Raw genomic sequence first — 20,014 nt, 5'->3', positions numbered from 1 at the left:
TCGTCGGTGGAGAAATAAAATGAAGAAACGGTAAGGGAGCAACGTTGGATCTACCGTTCAGGATACTCTGGGAACTGGAAACTAACCGGTAAGTTCGCTAGATTCGCAGAGTATCGATTCCGTGCAGTACCTGCGATTGAGACGGATGCGTTTGACAGCTGGCATAAGTGTCAGAGCTATCCACGCTGCCTTGCTCGTTGTACGGTCTCCCGTAGCTCAAGATCTCTAGAGCCTGGCCCGGGGACGTCTTCGCCTCGGTGAAGATCGACTGCACCGGCTGTTCTATCGACATCCCCGATCGCATCGATCTCATTTCCTGGCAGATGGTGTTACGAAAGTCGCTGGTCGCCAACGGCATTATATTTTCCGCGTCTCTGAAGTCTTTGTATTCCTAGAAACACGACCGACGTGAAAAGTCTCGGTTTGTCGAAGACGATTCGCCGTTCGAAGCGTCGCCTTCGACACGAATCTGATCCTAAAAAAATCCTCGACGAACGGGCGCATCTTTCGTTAATAAAATGTTCTCTTTTCTTTGCTCTAGGCACTGATCAGGCTACTTGTAAATTTTTGGACTATCGTGACTTTGTGAAAGGAAGTTGTACAGTAATCTTTCAGCGGCCATTTTGGTCCACGTTTGTACATTTACGGCAAAAGATCGTTACTTCGCAAGATATTTTAATTTTACTATATTGCGGATGATGGCATCGAATAGCTAAACATGCACTATACTATATTAGCTACACTAAAATTGAATACTGTATCTTTTACTTGAAAAGTGACTAGGACTTACTGATGAATCTAATATAAAATCATCACTAGAAACGTAATTTGTTAAAAGTGAGCTACTAAACTTCGTTTGTGCAAGATGTTACATTTATTAATTTATATTTGCCATAAATTTGTGAACGACGAAAACCGCGCCCGTTCGTTAAATCAAGAAAATAGTATCTTTCGTGTGCTACGCTCTAAGAGTAAGGGAAAAGAAGAAAAATCATTGTGTGCTCTCTAAGTAATCGAATCTATTTGACGTGGCATTTCTACATTCGTATTATTATACTCGCCTGATGTGTCCAGAATGTATTTGCACGACCGTATAAAGTAGGTTAGAAGAAGACAGTACAGGGTACATAAAAATGTTACATCTTTACTATCGAGGGAAGGATTCTAATCCTCTAGATCTGAAGAGATTTTAATTATATTTTCTAATCAAGAGATGCTGATAATGTAACCAATAAACTCCGTGTTAATAAATAGTCAAATGATAACATAGATCAGGTGTTCCATTATAAATGTAAATATTACAAGGTTTAAATAATAATATAACTTTCTCACTATTTTCTATAACTAATAGATTGTGATCCCGGTGAATAGAATATGATTATACAAAAAATTCAGAGGCGTAGAATCCTCCCTGGACGGTCGAATCGCAACATTTTCATACGCCCTGTATACGCGGGCCTGTAATAAGGTGCGAAACTTAAGGAAAATAACGTTCGCTACTTGTTAATCGTTCCCAAAGCTTGCCAGAACAACCGTAGATGCAGTAGTTACGCTATTGTACATAACATGATCATTGCAAGACCTTTATATGCTTTCTGTCGTGCTTGTTATTTGAGTCTTTATTGTTTCTAAACAACGCATGCTGATAGGATGAAAAATGAAAGAAGCATGTATTGCGAAATCCATTACGCGATACGAGAATCGGATCGAGCCACGAGTCTTAACGATTAAAATTTATCAGAGACGTTCCATCGAATCGTTATTTACTTCTTCTGGTTTTCGATCGTATAATGGATTTAAACGACCCAGAAGTACGAGTCGTTCGTCGAAGAAAGCGTTACATTCCGTGTTACAGATTCTCTGTCGCGAAATCAAGCTGCTACGATTACTCGAATACGACGATGAAAAAGGCAAAGTGTCGGCGAATTCGAATTAGAAACGGTACAATGTGGAAATTGGAAAGTGACGATTGTGTATTACGTGTATTAAATATTCCTCTATCGACGAAATTCGAGCATTGCCTTTTATTCGGCCACGCGCTTGCGCGATCACGACGCCGTTTGGAAGTTAATCGTTAAATTCGATGGCTCTCTATCAAGCTGAATCGAAACTCCGCGCGCAAAATATTCGAATATCATTATCTCGCGCAAACTTTGTACTTGCCCGAATAAAATTAGGTCGCAGAGATTCGATAAGTCTGAGCGAATTAACGTCATGACCGCAGAATCGTGTTCGTCATCGTCGTCGCCATTTTAGTTGCTTAAATTAATTCATCGATTAACTTGCTTTAACCCTCTGACTATAAAAGGGAATTTCACCTGTTTTCTATCTGTAAAATATTTAATAATAGTAATAGTTTTAAGGCAATTGAGTAATCTATCAATAAAATATTTACGAACGATAGATACAGTGTTTATTGTAACTGTAATAATTTACTAGAGTCAAGTTTATGGACGAAAAATGAATTATTAAACAATCGTGAATATATCTGTTAGTGGCATACATATGCTCCAAATACGTTTAAAGTTTCGAAAAGTTTTTGAATTACCGTGGTCGAGATTTTTCGTTGGTTTCAAAGTAGTAGTCAAAGGGTTAATACCGCTATTAATAACGCTGGGAAACACGATTCTACGTAGTGGTTACTGATTAGATCGTTATGTACCTATATATTATTATCCGATCATGCTACGTACGACGATGAGATGAATGAAAGTGTAGAGTGTGCGTGTCTTTTGCTCTATGCAGCCAACGAACTAATGGAAAGATTCAAGGGTTTGTTAGTAAATCCACGTCGTTCTCTGAGGGCATCCAGTCGTCGTATGAATAGAAGTATTATGTTCAAAATAATTTTCTGCTTTCGGGAGAAAAACGTACAAAATAAGAGACTACGAAAAGACTAATTTTCTTCAGGCGATCCAAGCGTCTTTTCATACCATACTACTATTTATTTAAAAGTGATTTCGCAATATCGTCGTCGTGACAGGCACAACGATCGATCGCTGAACAGTCACGCATCTTACAAACAGAACAATACTTATCTATAGGATGAACAACTTGTAAAACGACGTTGTACGTAAAATGCATCGTCGCAATGAATTTTCTTGGCCGAGGAACCGCTCGAAACAGCCGTTTCACGCATCGAGACAGCCGTCTTAATCGTTCTTGACTTGCAAACGAATTGCTCTAACACGAGTAATCGCGTTCCGCGACCGCTCGAAACGATCGGGTCGAGTGGGGCAGTTCATGCACGAATCTAGCGTGCGAACTTGGCGTTCGTTTTAAAATTGAAAGCAGGAAATTATCCGTCAGAGATATCGATTCGTATAAAAATACGTAGTAGGCATTTGCGAATAAATTTTAAGGTAACCAGGCGCGTCCGAAATAAAAAAATCGCTGTTTATACCGACGACGACCGATGCAAAATTTCGCGTTAGCGTCGAAATTTTATTAATATTGCCAAGAGACATTCAAAACGGTTAGTACGGTTATGCTAGCCACGCGAAAGTGGTATACAGTTAATAAAGTTATTAGGAAAAATACTGACCGCAGGCATTCTTAAATGTTACGTACAATCGATCGGTGGAAACATCTTCGACTATAATAATGGAACGTTTTTAATGTGGAACTTTCATTTGTGCTGTTTGGGTTCGAAAAAAAAGAGGTTGTATAGTAAACGAAACTTAATTCGCAGGTACCTAGTACTTGTAACATACCCAACGATAAGTGTATCCAGTTTGTAACGTGATCGATAAACTCCTAATCGACTCGACCGAGGGGTTGGTAATTAACGATCGAATCGGAGACTATTTCAAATGTCTCGTCCTTGATTCTATTAATAACTCGAGCGAAATTAACTGAATGTCATAGAACCGTGGAGAAATTTGTGTGTTTCGAGCAGACCCTGTGGAATTTATAGAACGGAACAAAATGAAGTTACGTTAAAGATACTTGGAGATTACACGCTTGAAAGCACACCGATAGGATCAGTAAAACCTCACGTTTAGTAATTGGGTTTAGCTTTTGCTTCCGACTAGTTGATACATTGTAAACCAGAGATTCTTAGTGGCAGCCATACTCTTTAGGGGTGGTCAGAAAGACGCAAATTAAGAGCCACATAAATAGCCAATTATAACTCGAAATAAAATAAATTATAACAACAAAGTTTGACATTCAATGGAGTCGTAAATAAAGAATAAGTTCCACAGTGCTTGCTCGAGCTAATCGAACGAGGAGCTTCCCGAAAAGATGGAAGAGAACCACTCTGTTTAATAAGTAACGCGAATAAAGGAGATCGAGAACCGTCGTTAAAGATCTCATCGAGATTCGTCCGCGACAAAGTAAATCTGAGAAATTGCTAACGTTACCCTTTACTTAACGTGCTACCGAACTGGATAGACTTTTTCGTGGCGGGAAACTATAGTACTCTACTTAGGATTAAGTGAAAGGGTGGCGCGGCCAAAGCTAAAAGCATCGTATTTCGCTTCTAACGCGATTGCCGTGAACAACGATGCCTGCGCCTTGACCTACAAAACTGCGAGTTTACACGCAAATGAAATTAGTGGACGAGCTACGTTGCGTCTAAAGCTTTGAATGAACTGGTATCGTGTCAATGGAAAAGTTGTGCTCTGTTGAAGGTGAACGGGGGAGGTGGGGGAGGCAGTGCATACACCCAGTGGACTATATATATGAAAACCGTGCATCGGCCGTAGTACGAAAACAATGGCGGACAGACAAACGTTTAAGCTCAGGGGACGAAACGAGAGATCGCGGTCTCGATCGGACCGTTAGTCGAAGCATTTGGATCGTAAAGTAAAAATACAATAAAAAAAAAAAAGTAATCGAATGAGAAAATAAGGTGTACATGAAAATCAAAGATGAAGTTGGTCCCCTCGGATACCAATTCTCTCGAACAGCCCATTGGTGTATGTAGTGCCGCCTAAGGAAGAACGTTAGTGATCGTAAATACCTTCGTAGTACAAAAGCAACACTCGAATTCGCTAGGTATTTCATCATTTTTCTCGAATTTTCTGCTGTCTTTTTTCTCTTCATCCTACAATGTCACACACACAATTTCCTATTTTACTTTACGTTAACACACGGCTCATCGGTCGGAAGCGATCGGATCATTTCGTTCTTTCGCGATCGACGTTTTCATTTTTCCGAATTCTCTCCTTTTCTCATCGCGAATACAAACCCGTAACGCCGGTAAATGAACTTCCGCGTTGCGTACGGTAGTTTCACGTCGAATGGATATTAATAGTACGCGAGCGGAACTTTACGAACTAGGGCTCTTTCACTCCGACAAGAACTTGCGTTACCGTAAAGGAGATGATTTATAATGGGCGCTCCGATGCGAAATAATTCGAGCACTTCGCGAGCGAGCGAACATGTAATTAATCCTTTGAAGCACGCATTCAAGAAAAAAAAAAAAACTTTCGTATAATACGTGATTATCGTTTCTCTAACCGATAAAAACCGCATCTCGAATAAAAGTTTTCGCAATGAAAATTTGTCGCGATACGTTTCGAAGTCTTACGGAAATTCATTTAGTTTATTCGACTTTTTAACATTCGTTAATACAGAAAGGCTACTAAATTAATTCCAGTCGCGATCGAATAAATTATACTCGAATTCCCGCAAAGACTTTCTCCCCCGACCTTGTGTAATTTTGCGCAGAAAGCGACTACCTTTGATCACGGTGCTTCAAAGGCTTAAACGAGGCAACGTATGATCACGTGGAGCCAGAGAGAGAAACTTCTCGTATCTAAGGGTGAAAAGGTAAATGTGTTAATTTGTTGAAGAAAGGAAACGTGTAACGTGTAGATTCGTTCATAAATCGTGGTATTCGTGATTTTCTTACTCTAAGCGTGCGATGGTAGTCTCTAATGTATCTTCTAAGCCTCGTCGTGACAAAATTGGAACCAAGGAAAAGGAAAATATTTAAGCCAGATTTATACTATACAATGTTACGTACCAAATGTTAATAACCAAACTTTGTTAATGTATTCTGTAGGACAAAATAAGGAAACATTGTTATATAAACGTAGGTTTTAAAGCTTTAGAAATACGAATGAAATATGGCTCCTATGAGGAAGTATAAACTGTCATGGCTGCCAAGAATAAATCAGATTATATGTTGTTAAAACTTATAGATATTGACAAAATTTGGCTATTAAAAGATGGGACAACCCTGTTGCACAGTATAAACTCTGCTTTAACTTTGATAACGTGCACTTAGAAACGTTCGTTTGTAATCATCGATACCACTACTTATAAATTTGCGATACGTGACGTGTAATAGAAAGTGTTGATCGAGGTATGTAAACCGAGTGACAGTGAAACGCATCGTAGTGGAAAAGAAATAAACTATTGTCGTGTGTGGACGGACGTCACAATTGCTTTTCGTTACTTAGGTCGAAGTGTAATGAACGCACATACTTTTCAAAGCGAACCGTTACACGAACCTGCTGTCCTGTATATGTCTTCACGAGTAACCCTTTCAGACCCACTAAAAATTGCTCATAGAGATCCGAATCGTTCGTTAAAACGTTCCTACGTTAACTTTTATCAATCGCTTCAGAGCTGAAAGGGCTAATATGAAAATTAATAAAATTCGTTCAGCGTCTAAAAAGAAAAAACGAAAACCCATTAGTATCGACGATCAACTATCTACCGTAAAGTAGAAAAAAGCGTCTAAAGAATCCTCGAAGTCGTAACCGTCGAGAGTTCGGATATTTCATTCTGTCGAACAGCAATTATAAGACGTCCCCCACTCTTATCGTTTAAATACTCGAACGATTTCATCTCGTATTATCTCGCCCTCGAAGTCGGTCTAACTCGTATGCTCGTCGACGGACCAACTTCGAGGTTTCGTCGAATTAAGCAGATATAATCCGTCGAATCATAAACCTTTTGATCGGATTCAAAATTGATTTTATTCGATTACAAGTAGAATTTTCTTTTATTTCCTAATATTAGAATGGACGTTTGACCGGCGTCGTATTACAATTAAACACGAGCCGAAGGATCATGCCAGATACGTAAACGATAAAACTGCCAAAATGATCCAACGATACTCTACGTTTGATTATTCGATCCTTACAGCCGGATATTATTAATATGTAATACAATATATGTACATGTACAGGCAGTGGTTTCGAAACAATTTAATCACCGTTAAATCGTGACTATCTATCGAACATTATTGTATTATTGTATATGAGAATTACTAACGTTAATCGATCTCCGAGTATGTTATAAATGTAAATCGTGTTTCTCAAATCGTCCGTTGTGTAGTAAATTGAGCAGCAATATAACTTTCTGCGTATTATTTCTCAACATCTCCAGACACGTTCCGAGCGATATATACAATAATAATTAGTACTAATTAGCCTATGAAGAATGTCGCGGAAAGATTATGCGTTTTTTCTTTAAGGATCGTCTAATGTATCGCGAGAAACTGATAGATATTACGTGTTAGCCTCGTTGAGATATTTAGGAACTCGGAAACAGCGTTCCTCGAGCGAGATATCTGTTGTAGGGCTGGGATTATTATTCAAATAAGAAAGTGTTTTGGTTGTTAGTTCACGTAAATGGTTACTTATACAGAAAAATTTGAAAAGGAATAAGTTTTACTGGTTTTTTATAACCACCGTAATAAAGTACAATTTTTTGTATTTAAAGTATTTTTCGAGAAACGAAGATGACACGTTTGTTTATATGATATGAAAGTGTGTGTCAGGACACATTCAACCATATGAAATACAGTGGTTTTCAAGGACTGTAGTTACTAATATAGTTTACTAATATTACTGTATTTATTAATATAACACTTATTGATATATCTTATTGCACGATCGTTCAATGTGACTGGTTTTGTGTTATTATTGACTGTCAGGATATTTCTGTTACTAATAGTATTCGCAAAAGCCATCAAAAATGTATAGTGCTAAAAAATGCATTCTTGAACGAGGAAGTCACATTGATGATACTACGTAACCTTATAAATAAGACGTATTAGTAAATACAAGTTTAATTGTTTCTTTTTCTTTACTTTATACGAGCTTGAAGAACATTGCATCGTACATGGTCGAATTAATGCGGTATTCCATTAAAAAAAATTACGATCGTCCTCGTTTCTCGAAAAATATTGCAAACATAAAAACTTGACTTTTGTTCGAAACATATTTTAACCGCCGAAGAAGACAAGTCCCAGCCCTAATTTGCAATTGATCGACGTGCACAGTTACTAAGACATCTATAACTTCGCTTCGAGAGTCGGGTCTAAAACGAGAATAAGTGAGTCTTTAAACTAATCGACACTAAGGTGTGATGCAATTATCGGTGCGATTTATAAAATGCTAAAAGAAAGTTCTTCATCGACATATCATGTATGCACTACCGTTCAATTCGTCTCACTCAATGGATGATAATCGAGCTCAGCAGATCGTGACAGTGGAAAACGAATGCATAACGTGCACGAAAGCGAGACGCTCGCGGTGTTTTCGTTTCATTTTTTTTTTTTCTTTTTGTTTGTTTGCTCTAGTCGAGTAAAATGTACGGTCTACAATCATACAAATTAGTCGTACGTGATTAAGAAGCGATCGAGCAACGAAGCAACTAATCCAGAGCACGGTATGCTCTGGCTATAGCTCGCGTTTCGAATGCACCGTCGAATGCGCAGCATGATCAAAATTACTGCTGCCAACAAGTCAACAAACTTCCTGATCAACTCAACCCTTTCGCTCGCGATTCATCGATTCAAAATTTGCCGCGCAATCTTGGTATAATAATTATTATTCTCTCGATTTAAGATAAGTGTCAAGTTTGCATATTTTTTATTCAAATTCTAATTTCCAGAGAAGCTATAAAGTTTGTTTACGAACGATATCGAAGATGTTTAATGTTGCAAAGTACATTTTCACGATGGCAATGTTAATAAAATTATTAGTTTATATCAACTAAGAGTGAAACGATCTTGTTCGATCATTTTTATCGTTGAATTTGAATTGTGTTTAGTGGAGAACACGTCATGAGTGAAAGGGTTGAGAAAGATGGCGGCGTACTGCGAGACAACGCGTCTTCTAGCCGCAAGTGTCGGAATGAAGAACGCGTCTCGAACAGAAATAGGCACAGATGACAAAAAAAAAGAAAGTAAAAACATTGAAGCGACATGGCACGATAGAAATTAGAGAGAAACAAATAATAGTGAACGAAAAGACGAGCGTTACGAGAAGTTACGGGCGATATAATAAACGGTGTCTCTCGATAGTCGAATCGATTTCTCGGATCGAGGACGGCAAGGTCCGACGTCGATGTACCCCGCGGTTCACACACCCCGGATTATCGTCCACCACGTATTTTCTTTCTCGTCCTACGCACTTCGTCGTTCTCGTTTTGTCGTTGCCTTTCTCGTGGCCGTCCATCACTACGAAAACTTGGAATGGCGGATTCTATCATGTCGGACGTTGCCAGGAAAGGTCGGCAAACCTCTTTATCGAACGCGCGACATTTTAATGGGAAGATCCCCCCGCGTTCACGAGTCTCGTTTCGCGTGCGAAACAAGCGTTTGGCATGCATCACTTTCGAGCATCACTTCCGGGGGAAACGTTAAAACCCTCCCCAGTTTCGAGGGGATCGAACCGATCGAGGACGTTTTTCGTGGAGTCTCGTCAAATTTCGATCCTCTTTTTCGCTTTATTTTTTTTTTTGTTCGTTAATCGATCGACTGTTAGATGCACGGAACAGCGAAAGAGAACGAGATTCGGCAAGGTCCGACAGTAGCAGGTTAATTCGTGTGTGTGTGACGAATGTTTCGGCGGCTTTGTTCAACGATGGTGGTTCAATGCGCGCTGTCGGACATTGCCTGTAACACACCGACATGAAATCCGTCAGAAAATTACCGCCAAATGTGAAAGAATGAATACTGAAGAACGTATTTATTTTGGGTGGGTGTTCGCGAGTAAAGAACTCGCTGCTGCCTGCAATAATTTCTCGCAATTTCAAAGTCGAATTGGAGCGGCCTCTTCGTCGCGTTTCGCCTGATTTCAAATTTTTCTTCCCGCGCGCCAAATACGTTCGCTTCTCTGCTTCGCGCAAAATGAAAACAAACGAACGATATTATTGCAGCCAACTGCATGAAACGTAATAGGATTGCGAGGCACGCGTTGCTAATTTAGTCCAATGAATTTAACGATCGCGACGTACTGGAAAATGAATTTTCCAGAAGCATAGAAGCTACGACCGTAAATAATATTTCCAGCCTTTTTAACCGTGGAAGGGTTATTAATTCCATATGGAACGTTGCAGAAATTAATCCTTTCGGTACAGGGCGATCAAATTGGACGTAAATTGGCCTCGCGAATGATTTCTTAACGGCGACCGTAGCCGCCACTCGTACGAAAAGGGTTAAAATCGCAATCCTATCGTTCAATTGTGTCCAGTAACGTAATTAACGCTATATCGAATACGTAATGAAACTGTTGCTGAAATTGTCATATTAGAATTTACGTTAAAAATATTTGATAGATATCAATTATTCGACTATGCGGTGCGTTAATATCTGGACAGCAACTTCTTACAAAAAACCACAAAACACTGAGTGCGCAAAGTTATGGGCATTGGTCGTGTGTGCGAGAAACCAAGGAAGAAGAAAATACGATTTAAATTAATATTCCTGAAACACGAACGAGATTTGGACGGCAACCAACGACGAATGATCGACAAATCAATTTGGACGTGGTTAGAAAAATTAACAAACATCGAACACTATGTGATACGAATAAATAATATTTAACGAAACATAACGACCACTACTTCTTGTCTATTTTTCCAGCGCGTGTATGTGTGCAGACTGGCACAAAAATTACAGTGGTCTGACGCTTTGAATTATTTTAGTGCAATATGCGTATTACGTACTATATTACGTACTTTGCATTTCTATGAATCGTGTATCACCGATGACAAACGAAAAAAGAAAAAAAAAATGGACATTCATTGATCACAAGCGAGCATTCCAGGACCGCAGTAATGTGCAAATGAAGCACTGTCAGTCGTGAAAATTATGTAATTTGTCGACGAATCGTTAGCCCGACGCGTTTCACGACGAAAAAGCATTTGGACGACACAAAATTTTGATCCTCCGATGTACTCGATGTCTTCACTGTCTTTTAATCCCTGCGACGTTCTCAATCCTCTCATTTATTTATACTTGTATCCTACTTCCATTACCGATTATCGATTCTATGCTGACTATCGCGTGACGTTAACGATAATTAAATAACATTTAGGAAAGGAAAATGGCCATGAACAGTCGAATTTATAATTCTTTAGGCCTCTTCGATTTTTAGTGAAGCATCAACTTCTTTCCTCGTTAATAGGGGTAGAGGGGAAAATGAGTCATGGATACCTAAACAATCATGTTACGATGAGAGGATTAGTGTTTACAATGACTCTTGATATCTTTAATTCATCGAGACGTGAACATTTGTACATTAAAATAAACTAAAAAATTGTAATGCATAGTTCACACGAGCAATAATATAGAATGTATGTTTGCAACAATCTATTAGGAGGCAATATTATATACCGAATAATAACTGTTTAAATCGTCTTAAAATTGATTTTGTTCGAAACGAACTCGACGAATTAAAGGTATAATGCGATTGTTTAGGGGGATATAGAATATTCGAATAGCGTGGGCGAGTAAAGGAGGAAGCAAACGTTGAAGAAAATTAATGTCGTTCTTTCGGGCTCCGCAGATCGTCGGTTCACTCGCGAACTAAAATGAATCGTGTAGATGCGATCTACCCAGGATCGTGTAGACCGGTAAATCGATCGCTAAAATATATTTGCAAATAAAGTGACGCGACCGTGTGGAACGTTCGAAGTCGAAATGTTGCGCAAACCTTTATTCGGACGCATCTGTACCCGATAGTGCTGCAGTCGTACCGAATTGCAATTTTCAGCGAAAAATTTATTGAAAAATGCACTCCCGTACAAAACAAACCTAACACGATCCACGCGACGTAAGCTCGTGCAGTTTACAGACTTAAACGAGAAACTTACGCAACAGTGATGTAAAACGTGTCTTTAATCAAATCCAAACGAGTTAACATTAAGTTTCTATGTCAGCGTGAGTTATGTACACTGTTATACGTTATCGTTTGCAACAGTTATGTCAGCACTGGTAGGTACAGACGCACTTGTACCAAGAAGAATAGTATGTTGCACTAGAAAATCACCACCTTTGTTAAACTGTATGCATCGAGTATACGGAGCAAGGTGTTTCTGAATAAAAAATTTCATTTTTATATTAGGTGAATTATTTAGCGAAGAAACGTGTGAAAAAAAATGATTTCATCGGAAACGATGCTTAACCCGGCTCCGTATATTTTCGCATACACGGTATATGCTTTCAGCGTCGCGACGAGCAAATATTTTCGCAGCGAAACCGATGGCAAAAAGTAACGGAATAGAAAAAAGTTTACAGGAAGAAACTTATCCGACAGAATCGACAAACGGATCCTGAGAAATATTTACTCGGTCGCGTTCGTGCCAGATCGACGTTTGGGGTGCTGGCAACAATTTCGCTGCCACGAAAGAAAGTCGCACACAACACCACGGGATACCACTCGATCGATTATTGGTATCCCGATAAAAACAAGCAGGCACACATAGATAAGAAGCTGCACGTCGAGCAAATCGTCTCGGTCCAGCGTCCTGGCAATAAATATCACTTACAAACGCTTCCGTTAAGTTATACTTTGCTATCTGATCGATAACATCGAACAGCTTCAACTTAAGCCGCTGTGATTGCTAAAAATATTGCTCAAACCGTTCTCCAGATAATTTATTACTCCTTTCGTCAACTTTGAAATGAAATTAAAAAATTTAATATTTAATATTTCCATTTAATATAGTAAAAGTTCGACAAAATCACGAAGTATACTCGACGTGCTTTCTTTCTATATATAATATGTATATATATATAAAAAAAAAAAATAAATAAATGAAAGACTGTTCATACTAGGCGTGCTTGGGTACATCGTGTCATTCTGCATGATTTTAATTATCATTACAAGTTCGTTCTCACAGCACGGCGTGTGTGAAATGATACTTGTACCGAGGCTATTCGACATAAACACGTTTACACAGATTCCAAACAAGAACGATATCATTGGATGCACGTTCCTTCGTATAGATGTTACATCAAAGATAAAAGCTTCGGTTTTGCTAAACGTGTATGGCAATAAATGAAAAATACCGAGACAGAATAAACATTCAGTATGCTCGAAACAAATTACGAACAAGTGTCTAAATACACGATAGATCTTTGCTCTGGTAAATAGATCGTGAATTGTTAGATTTTTATTACTCAAAAAACTGTGCGTCAATCTTACAAAGCGCTTTACGTAAAAACACATCTTATAAGGAACGTTAGTATATTTTGTTTAAGTTATTCGAAGATGCCTGCTTATACAGAGTGTCCCCAGCATCGGTGGTACAATCGAGAAGGGGGTGAATAAAAAGACAAATCGAAAATGAAGAATAAAAGTTTTTTATTGGAGGCTTTGTTGTCGAGAAAATCAACTTTGAATATTCACGGAGTACGCGTGCAATGGAATTGGCCGTCCGTGCAAGTAGAAACAATGATTATTGGCCAGACGCGTCAGGCAAATCGTATTCAATCGCACTAGTACTCGGTGAATATTCAACGTAGATTTTCTCAACGACAAAGTCTCCAATGAAAAAGTTCTATTCTTTATTTTCGATTTATTTTTTCATGTAGATTCACTCCTATCTTGGTTGTACCACCGTTGCTGGGACACTCTGTATATTTCACGCGTGAAACAGTTATACCTACGGATTGTTCACGAGTCTGACCAAAATCAGACTCTACTACTAGTTTGCATCCAATGTAACCGCTATGGTGCTCTGATAGTCGTGCCTCTAATAGCCACGTGCGTATACTATACAGAAATTTACGAACGATTCCGTCTGTACAGATGGGCTCGAATTTCTTTAACGAAATATAGTAGTTGTCCTAAAACTTTTGGGCGACAGTATACAAACGGTTACAGAAATTCGTTCCAAATTAAGAGCTTGACATCATTTTTTACTCCATACTTATGTTTCATTCGTTATTTCGATATTAAGACTTTTGCCTATTTCTGATCGCACGTGGAACGACTCGAACATTCTAAAATGTCTGGTATAGACGAGACAAACCTACTTGCGTGCGACATAGAATCACTACATACCACGCCTCATGGTGGTGATTGACTCTTGATAGATTACAATTACATTTGTATTACATACATTTATGCTGTATAACAGTATACATTTATTTCACTTAAAAAATGTAAATCAAATGTTGGAGTATGTAATAAATAGCAATTTAATCGTTACACTGGTAACCAAGAATTGTTACTTTATATTCCTCAGAGAAAATAAGACCTTTCGCGAGACTCGTATTATACCAGACGTTATAGTCAACGTTCGTTCACATTATACTTACACCCAGCACCGCATTCCCCTTAATACTATACTGTTCTTTCTTTCTCCCTGTAATAACGTTTCATGCGAGTCGTTGCAAGTAGGTTAGACGTCTGCGGGTCAGACGTTTCAGTAGATTCTAACAGTTCCGTCGTGCGGTCAATGGCATAGTGATTCCTACGCGCTTATGCCAAACGCTTTAACATGCAAGACTGTAGAGGAAAACGGGTAACGTTAAAGTGGTCATGTTCCCCTAACCGGGGACAAATTACTGTAATCGTACGTACTACCGAACGGTAATGCGAAATTAGTAGTCAAAAACTGTTTCAAAAAGATGATAAAAATCACCGTCGTTACGTTTTCGCCATAAAATGATTAATGAATGTGAACGGGGAAAAAACTAATATTAACCGATAGCAAGAACGATCCGACGAACGCTTCGTTATTTCTCTAACGTTTCGATTACACTTTTTATCTCTCGTCGAGCACAGGAAGCTCTGATTTTCCAACTTTTTTCTTTTAATATACAATCTCTGTTTTAAACAAGAAATTCTAAGCTTTACAGGATCTATAGTTTTCTAACTCATAGGAACTATAGTTTTAAGCTTTACGGGACCAAAACGGTGCAGAAAGAATAAGTTTTCGTTGAATCATTCTCGTCGTCAGTTAATACTGATTTTCAGTTCATCGAAGTACCGTTAAATTTCGTTTCGCGATATTTGAAAATTTGTTGTTGGTCGAAGATAAAAGTATATAATAAAAAAAGAAAGAAAAAAATGACGGTAAGGATGCAAACACCTTTTCACTAAATTCGAGAAGAATCGAACCCAATCTGGTTAAAGCAGTCCTGTCCACGGGAGGAGCCCCACACGCGGCTCGCGTAAAAAGCCCACATATGTAACGCTACATCGATACGTATATATAGCGTACGTGTACTACTGTTTAACAAATACAACGTGGAATAGAAAAAGCTGCTTTCTCGCTCCCAGGAGCAACTTTGGACAGGACTGGGTCAAAGGATCATCAGATGCCCGCGCATACCTAGTTCTCCAGGCGCGTACACAAAAAAACGAATACATCGAGAAATCATACATAATCGATGGTTCAGATCTCACGACAGGGACTTACGCTAGGTGTGGTATTGCCTTGGTTCACGTGCTGGGCCGGTACGTCATCGTGAAAGTAATCGTCGTTTTGCGTTCCAGGTACGCTCTGCGCGAAGTCCAACAGACGACGGTTCGGACTATCCGGGGTGTTCGGTAGGTCGTTAGGCAAATTTGGGAAGCAGGACGAGGCGCTTCGACGATGTCGTGAGAGACTGTAATGCTCATAGTTACGATAACAGCCTGGCCCGGTCTGGGCGGGACCGCGTCCGCACGCGGACTCTCCCTCGGTGCTGTTACCATCCACGCCGGACATATTGTGACCTGGAAACAGGTCCCGCGTCCGTTCTGTCTTTTATAATATCGTCGACTTATCAACCTTGACGCAAGGATAGCGATTCGCTCGCCCGTAGTTGCGCACGCGCGTTGGACGATGGTGTTCCAAATAGACATGCAGCGATCTTTCGATGAGCAGTATATATATATACATGTATATATATTGGTGACAGGTTGACAAACAAAATACGAATAATAGGAGTAAGTGCCTCGGTCTGGTCCGGCGTGGTAGGCTGGTCGCTAGGCGGACGGGGATTGCAGCGGGACGAAGAGGCAAATTATAATAGCTAATCAGCGATTCAGCGATTACTCTGGTCACGACTCGCAAATTACGTGCAGGGTATGTTATAATTGGTAACGATTACTGTGATGGACGTACAGTGACTCACGAAGATATTTAAATGATACACAGGGTGTTCGGCCACCCATGGGAAAAATTTTAATGGAAGATTCTAGAGTACCAATCGAGAATACCAATTTGTCGATGGAGGCTACGTTAAATTTGTGTATGCATGGTAGATGTAAGTTCTGTGGAGTCCTGTGAATGAGAGATGGACTTTGAAAGTCACAATAAATGCAAGGAATGCAAAATGGTCCATTTTAAAAATACCCTGCACGCAAATACTGCACACATCCGGTACTATTATTCAATGGCAATTATCCTCAGAATTACGAGACTGAAATTATCCAATGCATATTAAATGCAGTACTGTGAACTTATATATAATTATATATATCTGACAAGCATTATGCAAATACGAATTGTTTGAAGTATATCATCGAAGGCAATGTTAATTTTCATTCGCATTAAAATCGCTGCTCTAATTAAAAGTCGAATTTAAATCAGCCACAAAATATCAAACGTGAGTGAACAAGTCTACTTCCGCTTGAACGAAATATGGACGATAATCCTCCTAGCATGGTTGCATTTCAATTTACGCGAAATATTCTATAATAAAAGATGAAAGTATTTGGAAACTTTAATCGAATTACTGCCTTTCTCGCTGTGTTTACTCATGTTTGACGCTCACCCTACATCTAAAAATTAGAAATCGAAGGCTTCTGCTTGGCTGCCACCACCACGCCGGACTATCGTGATCTGGAAAGAAATTCCGGTATCCACTTTGCTCGTTTCCACGCGGAACGGATAGGTTTATCAACCGTGACGCAGAGGTTCGATCGCGAATGATTGATCGCGCTGACGAGGAGAGTTCTCGAATTACGACACTGACTTTTTCATCAGCTTCTGCACAGTGGTAGATATTAAGAAACTAGAACTAATGTACCATACTAATAATTTCAGGCATCGTTTATGAGATATTAAACTTTCAAGTAGTTATTATGCTTCGTCAAATAAACATCAATAACAGTTTCAAAGTCGAGTATCTCAAACGATACGGCATTGATGCCCCCGAAATCGGGTACCAAGAGTCTCATCGAGTTCCTCGTGCAAAAATCGATGAAACGATCATCGTCGCGCCTTGAGACCTCTGCTCGCAAGTGTGTTTAGGTGTCGTTGCGTTATCAATTAGCGTTTAATGAAGCTAATCTTTAGTCCGGCGTGGTTGGCAGCGTCCTTAGCTGTATCAGGAAAGTAGCCAAAGCGAAAACACTGATAACTCGTTACCATCCACGTCGGACATTATCGTGAGTTAGGAGCGTGCAGTTAGTTTTCTTGCCTTCAACCTTGATATAGAATGGGTGTTGTTTAATCACGGGCAAGTGTGCCGGGAGGTAGTTCCAAGTATGGGTGAGATCGTTAGTTTCAAAGTTAGATTTCGGTCTGTCCGGCGTGGTAGGTTGTTCGTTAGGTAGACCGAGGAAGCAGCAGGAAGACGAGGCACCGCAACGACGCCACGAGGGACCGTAATGCTCATAGCTAGGATAACAGCCTGACCTGGTCTGGGCAGGGCTGCGTCCGTACACGGATTCCCCCTCCTTGCTGTTACCATCCACGCCGGACATATCGTGACCTGAAAACAGGCTCGGTATCCATTGTGTTTTTCATTATGCCACCAATTCATCAACCTTGACGCAGGATTAGCGGGATTCATTTCGAAATACTGTACTGGAAACACGTATCGGATGGAGCACGATCACAATGGCGGCAATTCCTGTTGCGTTACGAGAACCCATGGACGTACAGCAGAACCTTCGATATTAAGTTCTAACAAACGAATGTTTGGAGTTTGAATTTAAATATAATTGAAAATTCACATTTAAAAATATAGTCTGTTTCACTATATTGTAAAGTATAGTATTAAGCATGCAGAAGCATCACTAACCCCACAGTGATTTATTGTATTGTTTCTATAAAGAGAAACGTATCAGATACTGTGATAAACATTGCACGCAAGTATTTATTCCGGACTTTGAATTTTCGATTAGAGTTATGTGAAAATTTCCATTGCGTCTTCTTATTAGTTCGAATAACGGAGGTTCTGCTGTGAGTTAACCGTTAACGACGGTATTTTCGAGTCTCGTTTCCGCCAGGACTGGTGTGCTTATGAATACGGTGCAGTTGCATTAATGATAAAGTCGATTAGAGTGAAGCGGTGTTTTGTATGTGTGGTCGCGTATTACCTTGTCCCCTGCGCCAGAACTGATAAATGTATCATTCTTGCGTCAGGGTTGATAAATTGTTAACGTTGATTATGGTAAGACTATAATTGTCCAAGCAATAATGTTAGTAAATTCATGATACGAAATGGTGAGAAGACGTCAATGATCTGCGGTAGAATCCCCATTCGTACCGGTTCAGAGTGCGATCGAACCTTCTTAACTGAAGTGCAAACACTAAACTCTACTTTCGTTCTATCTGAAAACTACTTCGATCGGTTCATCTATAATTCTTTACAACTCTACGCGAAATACAAATGTACATAGTATCTTTCCTTGTCGAAAGTTTGCAATTATAAGAAAAAATTGTACTGCATGATTTTTGGAACATTTAAACACCTCAAGAAGCTCAAGATAAAAACCGATCTAGATCTCTAGATATACAGGGTGTTCGGCCACCTCTGGGAGAAATTTTAATGGGAGATTCCAGAGGCCAAAATAAGACGAAAATCTCCCATTAAAATTTTTCTTAAAGTCGAACACTCTGTAGAGTTGATACGTTAACGGTAAGCTCGAGTCACGGTTCGAGTTTCCCTGCGTAAACCTTGGCCTCGTAAACAAAGCATACTCGATATTGTTATCGTCCTCGTGGTCCGTCGCTTACCGGTGTCGACGATGACATCGATGAGGTCCATGCTCTTTGCGAAGGCGTCCCTCAGATTGATGTGATGAAACGATACGATGCTGCCCTCCCTTTTGGCCCTCTCGAGGGCCTCCCGCCTCTTGAGGGCCTTCTCGCGTCTCATCTGGTTTTTGTAGAACTCGGCGAAGTTGTTAACGATAATGGGAATGGGCAACGCGATTACCAGGACACCACATATACAACACACACTGCCGATCACCTTGCCGAGCGGGGTCGTGGGGTAGATGTCGCCGTATCCGACGGTGGTCATCGTGATGCCCGCCCACCAGAAGGTCTCTGGAATGCTTATGAATTTGGTCCCGGGCTCCTCCTTCTCGGCGAAGTAGGCGAGACTCGAGAATATGAGGACGCCCATCGCCAGGAAGAGCATCAGCAGGCCCAGCTCCTTGTACGAATTACGTAGCGTGAAGCCGAGGCTCTGCAGCCCGGTCGAGTGGCGGGCCAGCTTCAGGATCCTCAGGATCCGCATTATACGAAAGATCTGCACTACTCTGCGCACGTCCTGGAACTGGTCGGTCGCGTTCTTGTTCGTCTCGACCAGGAACAGAGATACATAGTACGGGAGTATCGCTAGCAGGTCGATCACGTTTAGACCGCCTTTGAAGAACTTCCACTTGTCCGGCGAGGCACTGAACCTAAGGACGTACTCGAGGGTGAACCATGTGATGCACACGGCCTCCACCATCGCGAGCTGCGGATTGTCTTGAAAGTTCCCCTTCTCATCATTCACTTGCATACTAGGAATGGTGTTGAGAGTTAGTGCGATCGTCGAAAGCACAATAAAGAGTATTGATATCACAGCTATCACCTGGAAAAG

General features: G+C 40.1%; 1 protein-coding gene across 5 annotated transcripts in view; it reads right to left on the bottom strand.

Moving 5' to 3' along the window:
• Positions 1–20,014, bottom strand: part of Shab (Shaker cognate b) — a 44,157-nt gene that overhangs the window by 11,244 nt on the left and 12,899 nt on the right. For 4 of the 5 annotated variants that reach the window (XR_013081805.1, XM_076783640.1, XM_076783641.1 and 1 more), the window contains exons 3-6: positions 19,159–20,005; positions 15,625–15,923; positions 4,967–5,050; positions 131–391 (exon numbers count right to left, since the gene is read on the bottom strand). Coding sequence is in view for 4 of the 5 variants with exons in the window: in XM_076783640.1 (XP_076639755.1) it covers positions 131–391; positions 4,967–5,050; positions 15,625–15,923; positions 19,159–20,005 (1,491 nt within the window). In the remaining variant the exon portion in view is untranslated. The remainder of the gene's footprint in view (positions 1–130; positions 392–4,966; positions 5,051–15,624; positions 15,924–19,158; positions 20,006–20,014) is intronic. The other variant, XM_076783642.1, reaches the window with a different exon arrangement.

Source organism: Colletes latitarsis, chromosome 2 (assembly GCF_051014445.1).
Source record: "Colletes latitarsis isolate SP2378_abdomen chromosome 2, iyColLati1, whole genome shotgun sequence".
Lineage (NCBI taxonomy): Eukaryota > Metazoa > Arthropoda > Insecta > Hymenoptera > Colletidae > Colletes > Colletes latitarsis.
The sequence above is the reverse complement of the archived record's forward strand: the minus strand, read 5'-3'. Positions and strand labels throughout refer to the sequence as shown.